This window comes from Humulus lupulus, chromosome 6 (assembly GCF_963169125.1).
Source record: "Humulus lupulus chromosome 6, drHumLupu1.1, whole genome shotgun sequence".
In the NCBI taxonomy this organism is placed as follows: domain Eukaryota; kingdom Viridiplantae; phylum Streptophyta; class Magnoliopsida; order Rosales; family Cannabaceae; genus Humulus; species Humulus lupulus.
Window position 1 is genome coordinate 178,302,454 of NC_084798.1, and position 18,980 is coordinate 178,321,433.

Consider the following 18,980-nt stretch of genomic DNA (forward strand, 5'->3'; position numbering starts at 1 on the left):
AACATTAATTTGGATTATATTATTAGTTACCACGCCTAGAAATTCCCTAGACGACATTGTTCCTCCCACCAGAGCTAAGGGAGGAGAAACCAACCAACCACCTCCACACGACTTCCCGGAGATGGTCGAAGAAGATTACGATGAGAATGCCGACAATGAAGGAGAAGATGGAGAGTTTTAACAGGAGGACTATCCTCAGCCTATGGACGCGGAGGATCAACCAGAGGTGGTGGCGCTCCGCGGCCAGGTTGCCTCTCAACAGCAAAATCTTGATGTCCAAAAGGGGAATATTGCCACCTTTCAGGAGATGGTTAACATCATGAGAACTACTCTGGCAGCCCAAGGGCTGTGAGTGGACCCTCGTGGCAAAGTACGCATGCCACCTGTGCACACAGCTGGAGAACAACCTACAAATATAGCGGGCGTGCCTCCCGAGCACCCCGCCGGCATGGCACAAGATCTGTCAACTAGCGTGCCACCTACACACCCAACCAGAGCTAGAGCCCCACTTGCGCCACAAAACCGTGGCAAATGCAAGATAGATGACGGCCTTGTGCAAGCGGAGAAGATAACTCATCGGGCTTCTAAATCTTCTCAGGCCCCGAGGCTGATGCCTAATGAAGGCCAAGGGCGTGGTGCCCAAAGACAATGTCAGGTCATCAGGGTCCACAAAACCCAAAGCACCTAGCCCAGGTGTATCGCGTCAGATCACGTTAGGCCTTGAAGTGGTGTCCCCCGGGCACCTCGCCAACCTCACAGAAAACCCGTCAAAGGGGCTAAACAGAGAAATGTCTCCGCCAATAGAGGACAAGGAATCAGTATCTCTATCAACAACGAATACGTCGAATTCGATGGGGAAATAGAAGTAGAATACCTCGAGGATGGTGGCTGCCACCAAGATCAACATGACCTATGAGATAGCCTGAACGCTTGTAGGGGTAAGGCAACTCATGAGGACAACCCTGAGAGGAGACATGGGCATGACCTATGAGACAAACTTAATTCTCACAGGAGAGAACTCCCGACACAGAGTGACAATCATGACTGTGACCCTCTCCGCGTCGAGCTAGAGGATTTGAAAAGGATAATGCTTCGAATGTCCCGAAGGTAAGGTCAAGACTCTAACTCAGAGGATGAGGATAGGGAGTCGTGGCTCCTCACATCATGGAAGCCCCGCTACAACGAGGCTTCAAGATGTCATTTATCACTCTGTATGATGGAGGAACAGATCCCACAGAACATCTCTCAAAGTTTAACAGAATGATGTCGTTCCATCGCGTGTCTGAGGACGCGAAGTGTCATGTGTTCCCGTTGACTCTCATGAGATCAGCGGACAAGTGGTTCAAGAAGCATAGGTCAGGATCCATTCATTCTTGGCATCAACTTTCCTCATCCTTTCGAAGACAATGCATAGCTGCTTGGAAGGTGAGTTTTGAAGTTAATGCTTTGGCTAACATAAAGCAGGGACCCCTCGAAACCCTTAAGGCTTACATCAAGCACTTCAAGGAGGAAGAAGCTAGGACCAAGAGGGTTGATGATGGCCAGCAGCTGATGGCCTTGCAGGCTGGTATCCAAGCAGGTTCCTCACTATGGGATGATCTTCAGCGGAGGGGATGCCACCAGCTCGATGACTTCATTCGTCAACCCCAAGAATACGTTAATTGGGAGGATGCCCATATTGGGGCATTCAGAGGACCTGTGTCCTTCCCCACGCTGTCATCCCCAAAACGCCATGGTTCCAGGAGCTCAGTACTCACCATACACTATTACCCTAGAAAGTGTCATGAATGCCCTTCCATTTAGCCCAATTTCTCAGCCAGCTGGCTTCGGTGCCATGCCAAGCATTGATTTCAATGCTGCCCCGACGGGCTATGGAGCACGTCCCACTAGATACAAGGATTTTCAGCTTGCATTCAGTGCTAGAACTGTGGGTCAAGCTCAATTCACGGTACCCAGCGAGACTTCCAGCGAGAGAAGACGCGGGGGAAATGGCAAAGGCAAGATGCCCAAGTGGACTGGAGCAACTCTGACAGGATATGGAGTAGCCCCCAAGGAGAGGTACACCTCACAATATTCTGAGTACATGAAATTGGTAGACTCTCGGGAGAATATCTTCGTGGTCATGGGATGGCAAATCCACTACTGGAAGCCACAACCTATCCGGAGGGATCGGGAGAGAAGGGATTCCAACAAGTTTTGTCGGTCCCCTAATGATGTGGGGCACCATACCAATGAGTGCCAGAAAATTAAAGACGAGATTGAGAATCTCATTAAGTTGGGACACCTCCACCAGTATGCCAGGGGCCGAGCTGGTCCGACTCAGGCTATGGTCGTAGGAGTGCATCTATAGTAGGTAGATCCTCAAGCACCAGGCTAGGTGCATGCGGCCCCGCAGCAGCATATCGCCCATGGGCCTCCCCTGGTGAATGGGGGAGTGGAGATTATCTCTAGAGGGCCCCACTTAGGAGGCACCTCCAAGGGCTCACAGAATTGGTATGTGTGGGCCCTTAACCATGATGATGATGTGATGGCGTTAACCCAGTTACCAGCATAGAGGCCCCGAATGGCTGACCAAGTCATCACTTTCTCCAAGGACGATGCTCGGAGGGTGCATTTTCCCCACCACAATCCTTTAGTAGTCGAGATCCAGATTTCAAACAAGATTGTGGCTCGGATCCTGGTGGACAATGGGAGTTTTGTGAACATCATGTATAAGTTAGCCTACAAGAAGATTGGGTTGACTGTTGGTGACCTGTCCCCGTGCACCTCCATTCTTTACGGGTTCTTGGGGGAAGGTCTCATTCCGATGGGGAAAGTTAAGTTGCAAGTGACACTTGGTGAAGCGCCTCTCCAAGCCTTCAAGTATTGCACTTTTGTTGTCGTGGACTGCCCCTCTGCATACAACACCATCCTAGGGTGTATGACCCTAGTAGAATTTAGAGTTTTCACCTCCATATGCCACTTGTGCATGTAATTCCCTACTGAGGCAGGAATAGGCACAGGCCGTGGACACCAAAAGGAGGCGAGGCGATGCTACAATGTGTTCTTCAAGCATCCGGTGATGGTAGTAGACATAGTAGCCCCCGAATATCGTCCTCTCGAGGAGATGGAGGCCTAGACTATTCAAGAGGAAAGGGAATTCAACGAGTTGGACCCTAGAGTCCAAGAAGAGAGGGCTATTGAGCCCATGGAAGAGATGGAGGAGGTCATCCTTGATACCTCTGTACCAAATAGAAAGACAAAGGTTGGGAAAGATCTCAGGGCGGATGTCTGAGAAGCCTTATTGGGCTTTCTCAAAGACAATCAAGACGTCTTTGTCTGGTTTCACTCGGACATGACAGACATTGATCCAACATCATATGCCACACCTTGAACATCGATCCTAATGTAGCTCATGTCCAGCAAAAGCGAAGGATGATCGACCTAACCCGAGCATTGGCTTTGAAAGTGGAGGAGGACAAGCTCTTTGCAAACGGGTTCATCCAGGAAGCTCAGTATCTGAGGTGGTTTTCAAATCTGGTCCTAGTGCCCAAGCCTAATGGCACCTGGAGGACCTGTATAGATTTCTCTTACCTAAACAAAGCTTTTCCAAATGACTTTTTTCCTTTGCCTAAGATTAATCAAATATTCGATGCCACCTTTGGGTATGAGCTCTTGTCCTTCATCGATGCATACTCGAGGTATAACTAGATTTCCATGGATGTTGTAGACCAAGAGCATACCAACTTCTAGATGGACAAAGGGGTATATTGCTACAAAGTGATGCCCTTAACACTCAAGAATTCTGGAGCCACCTATCAAAGATGGGTAAAATGGATGTTCAAGAACCAGCTGGGTCAAAACATGGAGGTTTACGTAGACGACATGCTGGTAAAATCTAGGACAGCTCCCAACCACATGAAAGATTTGGTGAAAGTGTTCTCCGTCCTCCGCAAATTTGAGATGAAATTGAATCCCCATAAGTGCACTTTTGGAGTTGCCTCTGAGAAGTTCTTGGGCTTCATAGTTAGTGCCCGCGAAATAGATGAAAATCTTAAGAAGATCAAGGCATTAACTAAGATGCCATCCCCCTGAAAGAATAAAGACGTACAAAGCCTCACCGGGATGATAGCAGCACTGAGTCGCTTGTCTCCAAGGCAACTGATAATTGCATCCCGTTCTCCAACATCCTCCCAGGGGTTCAGAAATTTGAGTGGACTAAGGAGTGTGAACAGGCATTCTAGCAATTGAAGGCGCATATGGCCAATCTACCAATCCTATCAAAGCCCATAGATGGAGAAATCGTCCTCCTCTACATGGTTGTCTCGGAGGATGCCATCAGTGTCACCTTAGTTCGCGAGAAAGGTCGTGTTCAGCACCCAATTTACTATGTGAGTAAGAGACTCCTCAGGGCAGAGTCCAGGTACCCACTTGTGGAGAAGCTAACTTTTTTTCCTGATGGTGACTTCTAGGAAGTTAAGGCTCTACTTCCAAGCGCATCCCATCAAGGTTCTCACTAATCATCCCTTACGGCAAGTACTCAAGAATTTAGAGTCCTCAAGGAGACTCCTCAAGTGGGCCATCGAACTAAGTCAGAATGAAATCACTTATCACCCGAGGACTTCCATCAAGGGACAAACACTAGCACATTTCAGTACCGAGTGTACGGGGACGCATGAGCGACCCGGGGTTGCCTTAGTGGTTGGACCCACGTGGAAGTTGTATGTAGATGGATCCTCCAATGAGAATGGAGCAGGAGCGGGTCTAATCTTGGTATCCCCTGAATGGTATAGGGTCCACAGTGCCCTAAGGTTTAGGTTTGAGGACTCTAACAACGAGGTTGAGTACGAGGCCCTTATTACTAGACTCCGAGTGGCCCTAAAGCTCAAGGATGAGGGCCTTGAGATTTTCAGTGATTCTCAGCTCGTAGTGAATCAGGTCCTCAGAGAATACCATGCCCGGGGAACAAAGATGGCCCATACATAGCCAAGGCCCAAGAAATGTTGCACAGTTTCAAAAGGTTTTCCATCTGACAAGTGCTGAGGGAACAAAACTCTCACGTTGATGCCCTGGCCAAGCTTGCTACCACCAACAAAAACTTGATTGTAAGGCCCAGCCCACAGGGGCAGAGAATCCGACCCACTTATTAGGACTGCGAACCTGAGGACTGGCCATGAGATTCTGATGTCCAAAGACCAAGTGATCTCTACTCAGAGGCTGAGCCATAAAAATGGCCTAGTGTAGCCTCCCGAGGACTATGCACCTAAGGATTAACACTAAGTCTTCGAACCCTAAGTAAGATTGACCTCCTAAGACCCGAATTATTGGAACTCGTGGGTGTAAGAACACGTTGAGTGCTTCCACTTGACAACGCACTAAAGTTATTCCCAAGGACAATGGACCTGAGGAACAATACTAAGCACCTAAAAGTGTCATAATACTAGGTGAGTCGACAAGACTTGATTCACCGAGACTCGAGCACAAGTCCCTAGTTAAACTAACTAGGGCAATAAAGATCTAAGTCTCGAAGACTAAGACCCACAGGTTGTGGGTGAATCAATGTTTAAAATTCTCATGGCATTTAAGTTACGTTGGATTGGATGTTAAAACCTTGTCAAAATTGTAAGACCAAATTGCACAATTACTAAACGCTTAGAATGTGTCGAGTGGGAAAGCAATAAAGGCAAAAGAATAGTGCAAGCAAAGGCCATTTACAAAGTAATAAAGAAAAACTATTTACAATTGTGCTTGGGGGCTTGATCGATAAACTTGTTTATACCGCAAAAGTGAATGGCATGCAGGCCTATCAATAGAAAATAAAAAAAATTCAAGAGCCTACTCGCCCGGAGGAACCTCTATCACGAGGTCAATTACAGGATCGTCTTCAGGAGACCTACCTGCTATCTCGGCATCTCACGCCTTGGCCTCCCTATCCTCATCAGCCCGAAGACGCTCCTCAAGTAGCATCCTTATGTTGGGTTCCCCTGTGAAGGCCAGGTTTCTCTCCCTGTTGCTTTGCCATGCAACATAGACTGTGTCGTCGGCCATGATGTCCAATTCCTTCGTCAGTTCCTAGTTTTGGTGCTTCAGATCCTCAGTTTGACATTGCAGATCATCAGTTTGAAGCTTCAAGCCCTCAATGTCCTTGGTAGCTGCCTTGGCTTGCGAAGCCACCTGTACAACCTCCTCTCGGGCCTTGGTAGCCTCCGCCAAATGCTTGGAAGACTCCTCATGGGTGATACAAACTTCCTCCCGAGCAACTACAAGATCTCCTACCATCTTAAAGGTGGAATCCTCCATGGCTCGGGTGTGGCCTGCCGCATCCTCCAAAAAATTCGAGGAAGTACCTTCAATTGTTTGCACCTTGGACCGCTCCATGGCCAGTTGGGTCTCCAACTAAGAGACACGACTCTTCTCGCCCTCCATGGACTTTGAAGCCGTGAGTGCTCCTCTAGGGGAACCGAGGTCTCCCTGAGCTCCCTAAACTCCTGAAGCTCAAAGGTCCTCATTGTGATGACATCCCCGAGTCTGTGACAAAACATCGCAGCCTGCACAACAAAAACTGTTAGTTACAAGGAAAGATGTGGCTAAAAGAGGGAACTTGGAAAATTTAAAAGGTAACTTACACGCAGAGTGGTGTAGCGACAGGTGGCGAGGAGTGATATATCTTTATCATTGCCACAGTGGGTGTAGCTGGAAAATGGCATCTCGCAGAAGGACCCTGCCAGTCCCAAGAGAAGCTCCGCCGCCAGTGGGGCTGTCTAGTCACCAACTCTCCCCACTAGGAAGGTCTTCAGCTCTACGCAGCTAAAGGGAGGCAGCAAAATATGTGGCCTGTCTTTGCGCAGATACTCTGCCATGACTTTGAATTCCTCATTCCCCTCGTTGATACGAGTGTTGAAGTACTCAACCACCCGCTTGTGCTTCTCCAACTCTTCCCTTTTGAAGTGTACGGGGAAGATAACAAGCTGAGTTGTCCGAGCTGGAGGAAAGCCAGTCACCTCGGAATAAGGGATTTCCTCTCCCTTCTGAGAAGGCCCCGCATCACATGAAAGGGATCCCTCTAGGTCAATGACCTCTCCAGACACCACTAGTCTTGAGGGGTTGACTAATGGAGTAGCCGTAGAGGCTGCAGGGGCTGTCAAGATGGAAGAACAACTGCCGGGAGTGGAAGCTCTACTCGTGGTATGTCTTGGACTTCAATTTGAGATTGCCCCAATAACCTCTACCATTTTTCCCAAATGAAGTCGGACATACCCATGTAAGAGGGAAGGAAAGATGACAAATGCATGCAAGGAAAGATAAGTGCGCAGAGTCTCCTCGGGAGCCCCACCGCTATAAGGCTTCTGCGGGTGAATAACGTAGTGGGCAAAATCTCGGACGCGTCGGCCCATCTCCTGTGTGCTGTTGGTCTCGTCCTCTTGGGTCTCAGCAATGGCCTAGTCGCCAAGCACTGTCTCCACGTGCTCCTCGTGCATCCTCTAGTTGTACTGTAGGAGCCTTTTCACCATCACATACTCTGTATGAATCCTAGCCTCCTCCAGTGATTTCTTTGAGTCGTAGAAGCAGGATAAGCTCACAGAGCTTATGCGCTGACCCTCTTGAAGAAGCCCATAGTGGCGCAGATGAGCGTTCGCGATGAGGAAGACGAGGCTCATCTCCTCATCTGGGAGGGTTTGCATCTTTTGGATCCTCGCGTGCGGCGGAAAGGACTTGCAAAAAACTCAACTCCTAAGGACCAACCACAAGGGGAGGACAACTTACCAAAGATAGTTTAAGGAGAAACTTACCAACCCTGGCGAAGTCCAAGAGTAGAATGGGATTGGTCCATGTGGGGAAGCCACTTGTCAAGAAGAAGTGATCTTTGTAGTCCCTCACATGGCTCTCATTGTCGCTCGGAACCTTGTAGGACAAATCCAAGTACGTATACTTCATCAAAGTATAATACCCATCGCGATTCTCCCTCTTCGGGCAAGCTTGGAAGCTGTATATGTAGAGGATCTCTGTTGGAGAAGGGGTGAGACAGTTCTGCCTCATGTATAGAATGAACAAACCTGATAGCACCCGATATCCATTCGAGGATAGCTAAAGGGGAGCTATGCCGACGAACTTCAAGAAGTTGGCATAGTAATGGTGGAGCAGTAGCGTGGCTCCCATCTGGAGATGAGAAGCGCTCCACGCTCCGAGGCCGTGGACGCTCTCGTGCACCTTCTCTCTCTCCCAGGACAGACGCACCAGCATGTTTTGTGTGTCCACTCCGAAGTGGGAGATGATCTTGTTAAGAGCTCTCTGGTGCCTCAGCTTGCTTGAGAGCTCCTCCGACTCGAAGCCGTCGACAGTATAGGTTCCGTCCCATGGCAAGGGACCCATATTGGCATCTTCTTCGAGATTCCAACTCGGACATGCCTCTGCGCCGCCGGAGTGTTGTCTTCCCTCACTACGAAAGCCCTGCTCTGCTCCGTAGCATTGTGCTTTCTCTTCTCGGGGAGTCGTCTCGCATCACGAGCCATTTCCAAGATCTCGTAGTCAAAGTAGTAGAATCTTTGTTGGTGGAGGTGATGTAGCTCTTCAGACATTTGAAACAAAACCAAGCAGTTAATGACTTGACCAGAATAACACTAGGTCCAAACGAGAGACCCTAAGACTATTGCTCGGGGGAGTGGAGGAGAAATAATGATAAGGACTGGGGTCTCCTCGAAAAAAAAAGATCAGTGCCGAGGACCACCACCAGAGTTCATGGACTTTGCCAGAATCTGGAAATTTTCCAGATTCCAGTCGAATGCCCAGAAGCACGAAAACACGCATAAGGCGCGGAACATACCATCTTGACCATTTTAAACGTTAGAATGGGCCCAAAGCAACTAAAAAGATTCCAAAAAGACCTCTAAATGCCAAAAATATCAAATCTCTAAGCATGTCACTACATATTCAACAAACCAGAACCTAAAACAAGAACGGGTCAAAAAGTACTTACTCGAAATGAAGCGCATGTAGGTGTTGTGCCGCATGCGAACCTGGAAATACTTTTTGTCATTCATCCAGAAGAATGAGGATTCTCTCCAACCGTCCAAGTCGTCAGAAGCATAAATGTTGGCGAAGGTTTTGGCTCTGGGAAGTGATGAAGCTTTGGGGAAAGTTTGAAAGCTCTTATTTTTTCGAATTTCAAATGACCAAAGTTAGTATGTGAAAGGGATTTCTCGAGTTTTATACTCAAAGAGCTTGGGGGGAAGCAACTCCACCCCAACTATTGATCACCTATGGGATAGGTACTCAAGCGTGATCCAACGGTCACAATTATCAAGACTCGGATTGTGATCATTATATGGGAAAAGGTAGCCTCAGATATAGGGCAAAAGGACGCCTTGGATACGAATTGGACATCTTGGGAGTGGAACAAACTGCTCATTAATTGAACCGATTTATGGGCCCAGCAATGGGAATTCAGCACGTGGTTTCATATTTTTTTAGTATGACGTCATGAAGAGCTCAAGAGTCACCTCCCGAAGACCCTTGATATTATTACTCTCGAACTAAGTCTCCACTGTCTGAGGACAAGTGAAGAATTATGGGGAAAATGTTGTCCATGATTTCATCATTGGACATGTGGCAGTCATTATAGAAGTAATTAAGCTCCTCGAAGACAGTGAAGTTCTGCAGAGCTCGGCCAGAGTTCCTTAGAGTGTAGTATCCGTCCTAGTAGGCCGAGTTTCCATTAAGCGTGGATGTCTCAAAGTGAGGCCACGTTCCGAGGACCACTGTAGAGTCCAAGAATTTTACTTAGCTAGTTAGGTAGTAGTAGTAGTAGTAGTAATAGCTAGTAGTAGTTATAGTATGTTTATTATTGTATTTTGGTTCAAGCCGAGACTTAGTTGAACACTCGTAGCAACACTTATAGATTTTATAAGTTTAACCTACAATTTAAGAATATTAATTATAACATAAGGTTTGATTAATATAGCTGATTATGGAGATGATATTTATTATACTATAAGGTTTAGATAGAACTAACAAGGTCATGACACTTGTCATGTGCATGTTTATTGAGAAATTAAGTATTTTTGAGGAATAGTTTTATAAGAGAAATATTTGAAAACCCCAGAATCTGCCAGCAACTTTAAAATCGTTATATGACTCAGTCAAAGCTGTTTACTCAATTCAAATTAGGCTGAAAAAGTGCAATTACGTGTATAATATTTCAGCATATGCCGATATATCGCAGCTCTAGGGGCGATATATCGCCACACGGGGAATACAAAAACATGTAACTTTGCACGAACGCTTCGACGAGCCTCGGGGATATAAGCCCAGGTGATATATCGGCCCTAGGGCAAGATTTTCAAACATTTTTGAAACCGAGTTCATTTTAATCCTTAACCTCTTAGCAAGCCTCTGAATCTTTTGACCGACTCTTAAGCCTCTGCTGAATGAATATTCAAATGTTTTTCAATTAAAATTCATTATTTTTATTCAAGCTAAAAGAAGATCTTTTCATTCTTAGAACTCTATAAATAGGACCTAGTACCCAGCCATTTCTTTCATTCTTCAAGCTGAGTTCAAAGCCTTCAAGCTGCTAGGTTTACTTTAGAGTGTTAAACACATGGGTTGGGGTTATAAGCTTTATCATCTTAAGCTTATTAAACACTTGGGAAGTAAGGTTAATAGTGTGTTTTTCGATAACGAGGTATAGTTCGGTTATAGTGCATTCAAAGGTATTCCTATTCCTAGTTTATTTCTGTATGTTTAATTAGTTTCTTATAGTTTTCTCTACTCAAATCCTAACTTGTTGTTTCTCATTATCTTGGTTAGGTATTTAAGTTCTTTGAACTTAAGATTTCTTGTCGGTAAGTTTCTTCTCGGTGGTGTAGTTCATTTCTTTTCATCTCTTTTCTTTTAGAAATGCTCACCTTTCTATTGTTGGTTTTAGGAGTGTTCCAAAATCTCGTCCTTGTTCTCATATCCCGTTATTGGCAAGGAAAATAGGATAGTTTCTATATGTTATATGTTATGTGTATGTATAATATGTTATGATGTTATGTTATGTTATGTTTGTATCTGGGGCTCATAGTTGCTTAGTTTGCAAGCCCTAGTGTTTATCATTTTCATGTTTAGAGTTATGATATACCCTATCTCAGATATTAGATAGAGGGCCTAGATGGGTTATCATATACTATCATGTGATCTAACCTACCTCAGATATTAGACAGGGGACGTAGATGGTTTATCACATGTCATAATGGCCAATTAATATTGTAGTCATATATGGTATACGTTTTTATAGTCATATGTTTATAGTTTATGTTTATGTTTATGCTTTTAGTAGATTTTCCTTGCTGGGCATTAGGCTTATTCCTTTATTTGTTTATATGCGCAGAAAAATAGTTATGGCAGCGGAAAGATTCTTGGCAACTTGGGATTGTGTATTGAGGAAGAATGGATTCGGTGGACCGAGTGAACGATTCGAGGACGACGTTGTTTTAAGTCTTTTTAATTATGATTTCTTTGTATTTTCTGCACTTGATTTTGTAACAAATTTATTTAAGATTTAAGTCATGTTTTATTTTATTTTCAAATAATGGGATCCCATACCATACTCTGAATTTTATGTATTTCGACATTTCCTGTATAGTTTTTAATAAAGTTATGAATGTTTCGTATGTATGTATTCTTAAGAATAGTGTCTATGTATAAGTAGTTTTAATGGTCCAAAGTCTAGAATTATTTGGGTCATTATAGTTGGTATCAAAGCAACGGTTCATTCGCATGAAGTTCTCCTCGATACACACGCTCAAGCTCCGGATCTAACCGCCAAGTAAGTGTTTATGATTATAGTTATTATGTTTATAAGTGTAGCTAACGATTTTAGCCTTTATGATTTCAGTTAAGAATGAATGGAGCATTAACTTATGAGGACATCCGAGCTGCTAAGGCTTTAAAAAGAATTAGAGAACCGAGAAACACCGTAGGAGTGCTAGAAAGAATCACTCGAAGACTACTTTTGTTCCATAGGGAGATAGGTCACCTCCAAGAATCTAAGCAGATCATGATGAGATCAACGGAGCAATACGTTTTAGTAATTAGACTTTTTAGAGATTATCCTACTGTGATTGCAGCCTTAGAAGAAATTTGGGAGACAATAGATGATGAAGATGAATTGCCGGTAGCTATGAGATATTATTTTCTCATACTTAGGTTCACTTAAAAAATGGAATTTCAATTTACAAATGAGCAAAAACATGGAATTTTTACGAATCTTCCTCGAGAGCATTTTGAGGCACAAGACAATGATGACTATGAAGAAATATATGATGATATGTTAGATGAAGGATCGGATGTAGAAGATCCCGATTTTTAGAATAGATTAGTTTCTTATTTATTTTATTTATTTGCATTTATGATTGTAAATAGTGAAAACTTTTTTTTTCCAAATTAATATCAATGCTATTTTGTTAACATGTATGAGTTTGTTTTTTCCTTTGCAATCATAATAAATAATGACTAAGTTCGGTGAGGGTGGATATAAATCAATGAACCAGGTTCTCTATATTGAGAGTCAGGGGGCCATAGTAGTGGGAACGATTTTATTGATCCCAGCCCTCCCTCAATATGGTTAACTTTGGAACAACGATGAGTTTTGAGCCTGAGAATAAAGTCATATAGGATGATTAGAAATAAACTTAGAGAATAATAAAGATGACTTATTTTTCTAAGTATAGAAACCCACTCTGATAATAAAGAAGACTTATATAATTTTCACAAGAAGTCATAATTAATAGGTCCAAATTATGTTTGTTTAGATTAAGTTTTGCCTTAGAGCCTATTAGGGTAAAGTTCTAACATGTTTTTCTCAACTGTTAGAACTCTGCTAAGATGTCGCTCCAAAGATCTGCTCACACCAATGGAAATGCCTCCAACGCTGCTCCTGTGAGCAATGAAGCCCCTCCGGTTCGCAGAAGGGGAGTATGTGCTACTGCCAGCCGCAACGTACCACCGTCGGTTGACAACACTGCGGAAATTGCCAGACTGCTACAATAAGTTGAGGAATTACTGCAGCAACAGCGACAACAGGTTCAGCCTCAGACTCAGCATCTGCCTCCGCCACAGCCTCAGCAAATGGGCCCAACACCCCATCAAGTTGGTCCATATGGGGGATGGCCAATGGCGAACTATGCGCCATACCCAGCTCAGCACATGGAGCCAGTTTATGAGCGATTTCGTAAGCAACACTCTCTAAACTTTGAAGGGACTACGGACCCCTTCGAGGCGGAAGAATGGCTCAGAAACGTGAAGCCAATCCTGGCGCACATGAATCTCGGCAACGCAAACCACATATCCTGCGTTTCATCTCTGCTCAAGAAAGATGCCAGAATATGATGGGACTTAGTTCAGCAGACTCATGATGTTGCCACCACGACTTGGACCCGATTTGTGGAGCTGTTCCACAAAAAGTATTACAATTTGGCAGTCATCGCTTCAAGAGTTGAGGAGTTCGCTGGCCTAAAGCAAGGGAGTTTATTAGTGGCAGAATATGCTCGACAGTTCGACTGATTAGCTAAGTTCGCATCAGAAATGGTTCCACCTGACTTTCTGAGGGTGACCAAGTTCGTTAGAGGACTTTGATCGAAGATTGAGCTAGGGGTTAAGCTAGCAAACCCAGGAAATACTACCTATGCCGATGTTCTAGAAACGACAATAGAAGTAGAAAGGCTGCAGGCTAATGTTAGTAAAGAGAAGGCCAGTAAGCTTGAGCCTAAACAGCAAAGTCAACCTCAGACTAGTCGGAACAACAACCACCACAACAACAACAATCAGTCCAGCAACATCAATAATGAACAAAAGAAGGCATCCTGACAATAAGCAGTCTGATAGCAATAAAATGGCACGGACGAATAATGGAGGTAATAGGCCGGGTTATGTAGAATACCCACAATGTGCTAAGTGCCAGAAGAAACATCCTGGTGAATGCTGGGCAAACACCAAGGGATCTTACAACTGTGGTCAAGAAGGACACCAGAAGAAAGACTATCCCCCGCTCAAGCCAGAGAGGAAAAAGGAAGACAAGATGGTTCCTGCCATGGTATTTGCCTTAACCCAAGGAGAAGCTGATGCTAGCAATAAAGTGGTCACAGGTCAGGAGTCTATCCTCAATAATATATGTTCTATATTATTTGATTCGAGAGCCACTCATTCGTATATCTCGTTAGGAATGATAGAAAAACTAGACAAACCTTGCGAAAGATTTAGAACTAGGTTTGTAACAGAGTTGCCTTCGGGCAAAGTAGTTTTATCATCACGAATAGTACGAGGCGTACTGATCAAGATTGAGGACGTAGAACTAGAAGGAGACCTGATAGAACTGGAGATCAAAGACTTCAACGTGATACTAGGCATGGACTGGTTAGCAAGGCATGGCGCAACCATCGACTGCAAACGCAAGAAAGTGACGTTCGAGACTCTTGACGGCCAGAGACTTTGCTTCATCGGGCAAGTTTCAAGACTACTGCCAGGGTTGCCGCCGACTCGGGAAATTGACTTCACAATCGAATTAGTACTGGGCACCGAGCCTATCTCCAAGGCACCATACCATGGCACCTATAGAACTTAAGGAGTTAAAGACACAGCTACAAGAACTCCTAGACTTGGGTTTCAATAGACCAAGCCATTCGCCATGGGGAGCACCTATTCTATTTGTGAAGAAAAAGGACGGAAGCATGCAGATGTGCATAGATTACCGCGAGCTGAATAAGGTCACGATTAAGAATAAGTACTCGCTACCCCGAATTGACAACTTGTTTGATCAACTTCGAAGTGCGACTGTGTTTTCAAAGATTGATTTACGGTCCGGGTACCATCAGCTCAAGGTGCGGGGAGAGGATATTCCTAAGACAGCTTTTAGAACTCGTTATGGGCATTACGAGTTCTTAATTATGTCTTTTGGTCTTACCAACGCTCCAGCCGCGTTTATGGAGTTAATGAATATGGTCTTTAAGGACTGCTTGGATAAATTCATCGTAGTGTTCATCAAGGACATCTTAGTATACTCAAAGGATGAAGTTGAGCACGAGGAACATTTGAGGTTCATCTTATTACGACTAAAGGAGCACCAACTTTACGCTAAGTTCAAGAAGTGCAAGTTTTCGCTTTCGCAAGTAGCATTCCTCAGACACATTATATCCAAGGACAGAGTTGCAGTAGAACCCTATAAGGTAGAGGCTGTGAAGGATTGGCCAAGACCAAAGAACGCATCCAAAGTAAGGAGCTTTCTGGGATTAGCAGGTTATTATTAGAGGTTTATCGAGGGCCTTTCTAAGATAGCCACTCCACTCACTAACTTGACCCGGAAACATCAAAGATTCAACTGGACTGATAAGTGTGAAGAAAGCTTCCAGTTGCTTAAAGATAAGCTATGCTCAGCACCAGTACTCTGTGTACCGATACCCAACTCCAAGTTTGTAGTCTACTACGATGCGTCAAAGCAAGGGTTGGGTTGCGTGCTGATGCAGAATGACAAGGTAATAGCCTACGCTTCAAGGCAGCTGAAGGAGTACGAACAACGTTGTCTAACTCACGATATGGAGTTGGCAGCGGTGGTATTTGTGTTAAAAATCTTGTGCCATTATCTTTATGGAGAATGGTGTGAGATTTATATGGACCACAAAAGTTTAAAGTACTTATTCACTCAGAAGGAGCTAAACATGAGGCAACGCAGGTGGTTAGTGCTAGTGAAGGATTATGACTGCGAAATCCTATACCACCCAGGAAAGGCAAACGTAGTTGCTGATGCGCTAAGTAGGAAGAGTTATGGAAGTATAGCAGCACTAGCCGGAATAGAAAAGCCGCTACAGCAGGAGCTGATCAATGCCGAAATAGAAGTAGTCACTGGTAAGCTGGCTAACTTGTCAATCCAGTCAAGTCTGTTAGAAGATATACGAATTAGGCAAGGGCATTATGACACATTAGTTGCAAATATGGATGCAGTTAGAAAGGGGAAGGCCACAGATTTCTCAATATCAGGTCAAGGGTTATTGAGATATAAGGATCAGGTATGCGTGCCAAATGATCAAAGGATTAAGATGACGATTCTAGAAGAAGCACACAGTACCCCATACTCAGTTCACCCAAGGTCGACAAAGATGACTCACGACATCAAGGAAATATATTGGTGGCCAAGGATGAAGAAGGATATAGCAGAATTTGTGTCTAAATGCTTAGTATGCCAGCAAGTGAAAGCAGAACATCAGTGGCCTGCAGGCTTATTGCAACAACTTAGCAAACCAGAATGGAAATGGGATGATATAGCTATGGATTTCGTGACGGGTTTGCCACGAACAAGTAAGCAGCATGATTCAGCTTGGGTAGTAATAGATAGACTAACCAAGTCGGCTCATTTCCTGCCTGTTAAGACTTCATACACAGCGGATCAATACGCAGACATCTATGTCCAAGAAATAGTGCAGTTGCATGGAATCCCTAAAATAATAGTATCTGATAGAGGATCGGTGTTTACATCTAGATTTTGGGGAAGTTTACAGCAAGGCATGGGCACTAAGTTAAGTCTTAGTACAAATTTTCACCCTCAGACCGACGGTTAGTCTGAGCGTACAATACAGATTTTAGAAGATATGTTGCGCGCTTGTGTACTTGATTTCGAAGGATCATGGAATAACTACTTACCGCTGGTAGAGTTCGCCTACAACAATAGCTACCAGTCAACGATAGGGATGGCACCTTATGAGTTACTTTATGGAAGAAGGTGCAGATCACCGTTACATTGGGACGAGGTAGGAGAAAGGCAGCTCCTTGGTCTCGAAGCTGTTAGAAAAGCACAAGAAGCAGTAGCGCTGATTAGAAAGTGTATGCTCGCTGCTCAAAGCCGTAAGAAAATCTATGCGGATGCCAAGCGGCATGATGTGGAATTCAAGATTAGAGATCAAGTCTTCCTAAAGATATCTCCTATGAAAGGTGTGAAGCGGTTTGGGAAGAAAGGCAAGCTTAGTCCCCGTTTTATAGGTCCTTTCGAGATATTGGACAAAGTGGGAGCAGTTGCATATAGATTATCCCTACCGCCAGCCCTAGCAGATAGCCACAATGTGTTCCACATCTTAATGCTACGAAAGTATGTGTCAGTCCCATCTCACGTCCTTAAGTACGATACGATAGCACTGCAGAAAGACTTGAGTTGCGAGGAACGACCGGTTAGCATCCTAGATAGAGGGATGAAGCAGTTACGGTCCAAGAGTATTCCGATAGTCAAAGTCCTATGGAGTAATAGCTCTGAACGGGAGGCAACGTGGGAGTTGGAGGAAGACATGCAAGGCCAGTATCCAGAATTGTTTGGCAAGTAAATTTCGAGGACGAAATTCTTTTTAGTAGGGGATTGTAGAGTCCAAGAATTTTACTTAGCTAGTTAGATAGTAGTAGTAGTAGTAGTAGTAGTAGTAGTAGTAGTAGTAGTAATAGCTAGTAGTAGTTATAGTATGTTTATTAGTGTGGATTTTGGTTCTAGTTTGGACTTAGTTGAATACTCGTAGCAACAATTGTAGATTTTATAAGTTTAACCTATAGTTTAAGATATTAATTATAACATAAGGTTTGATTAATATAGCTGATTATGTTGATGATATTTATTATACTATAAGGTTTAGATAGAACTAACATGGTCATGTGCATGTTTATTGAGAAATTAAGTATTTTGGAGGAATAGATTTATAAGAGAAATATTTGAAAACCCCAGAATCTGCCAGTAGCTTTAAAATCGCTATATGACTCAGTCAAAGCTGTTTACTCAATTCAAATTAGGCTGAAAAAGTGCAATTACGTGTATAATATTTCAGCGTATGCCGATATATCACAGCTCTAGGGGCGATATATTGCGACACGGGGAATACGAAAAAACGTAACTTTGCATGAACTCTTCGACGAGCCCAAGGATATAAACCCAGGCGATATATCGGCCCTAGGGCAAGATTTTCAAACATTTTTGAAACCGAGCTCATTTTAATCCTTAACCTCTTAGCAAGCCTCTGAATCTTTTGACCGAGTCTTAAGCCTCTGCTGAATGAATATTCAAATGTTTTTCAATTAAAATTCATTATTTTTATTCAAGCTAAAAGAAGATCTTTTCATTCTTAGAACTCTATAAATAGGACCTAGTACCCAGCCATTTCTTTCATTCTTCAAGCTGAATTCAGAGCCTTCAAGCTGCTAGGTTTACTTTAGAGTGTTAAACACTTGGGTTGGGGTTATAAGATTTATCATCTTAAGCTTATTAAACACTTGGGAAGTAAGGTTAATAGTGTATTTTTTGATAACGAGGCATAGTTCGGTTATAGTGCATTCAAAGGTATTCCCATTCCTAGTTTATTTCTGTATGTTTCATTAGTTTCTTATAGTTTCTCTACTCAAATTCTAACTTGTTGTTTCTCATTATCTTGGTTAGGTATTTAAGTTCTTTGAACTTAATATTTCTTGTCGGTAAGTTTCTTCTCGGTGGTGTAGTTCATTTCTTTTCATCTCTTTTCATTTAGAAATGCTCACCTTTCTATTGTTGGTTTTAGGAGTGTTCCAAAATCCTGTCCTTGTTCTCACATCCTGGTATTGGTAAGGAAAATAGGATAGTTTCTATATGTTATATGTTATGTGTATGTATAATATGTTATGATGTTATGTTATGTTATGTTATGTTATGTTTGTATCTAGGGCTCATAGTTGCTTAGTTTGCAAGCCTTGGTGCTTATCATTTTCATGTTTAGAGTTATGATATACCCTACCTCAGATATTAGATGGAGGACCTAGATGGGTTATCATATACTATCATGTGATCTAACCTACCTCAGATATTAGACAGGGGACATAGATGGTTTATCACATGTCATAATGGTCATTAATATTGTAGCCATATATGGTATACGTTTTTATAGTCATATGTTTATAGTTTATTTTTATGTTTATGCTTTTAGTAGATTTTCCTTGTTGGGCATTAGGCTCATTCCTTTATTTGTTTA

The 18,980-nt window shown here is 43.6% G+C and overlaps 1 protein-coding gene across 1 annotated transcript; it reads left to right on the top strand.

Moving 5' to 3' along the window:
* The first annotated feature begins 1,194 nt into the window (after positions 1 to 1,194).
* On the top strand, positions 1,195 to 2,350 carry LOC133785697 (uncharacterized). The gene is made up of 2 exons (XM_062224915.1): positions 1,195 to 1,749; positions 1,817 to 2,350. Exons 1-2 carry the CDS (start codon positions 1,195 to 1,197, stop codon positions 2,348 to 2,350), a joined length of 1,089 nt encoding a protein of 362 aa, XP_062080899.1.
* Positions 2,351 to 18,980: the final 16,630 nt, after the last annotated feature.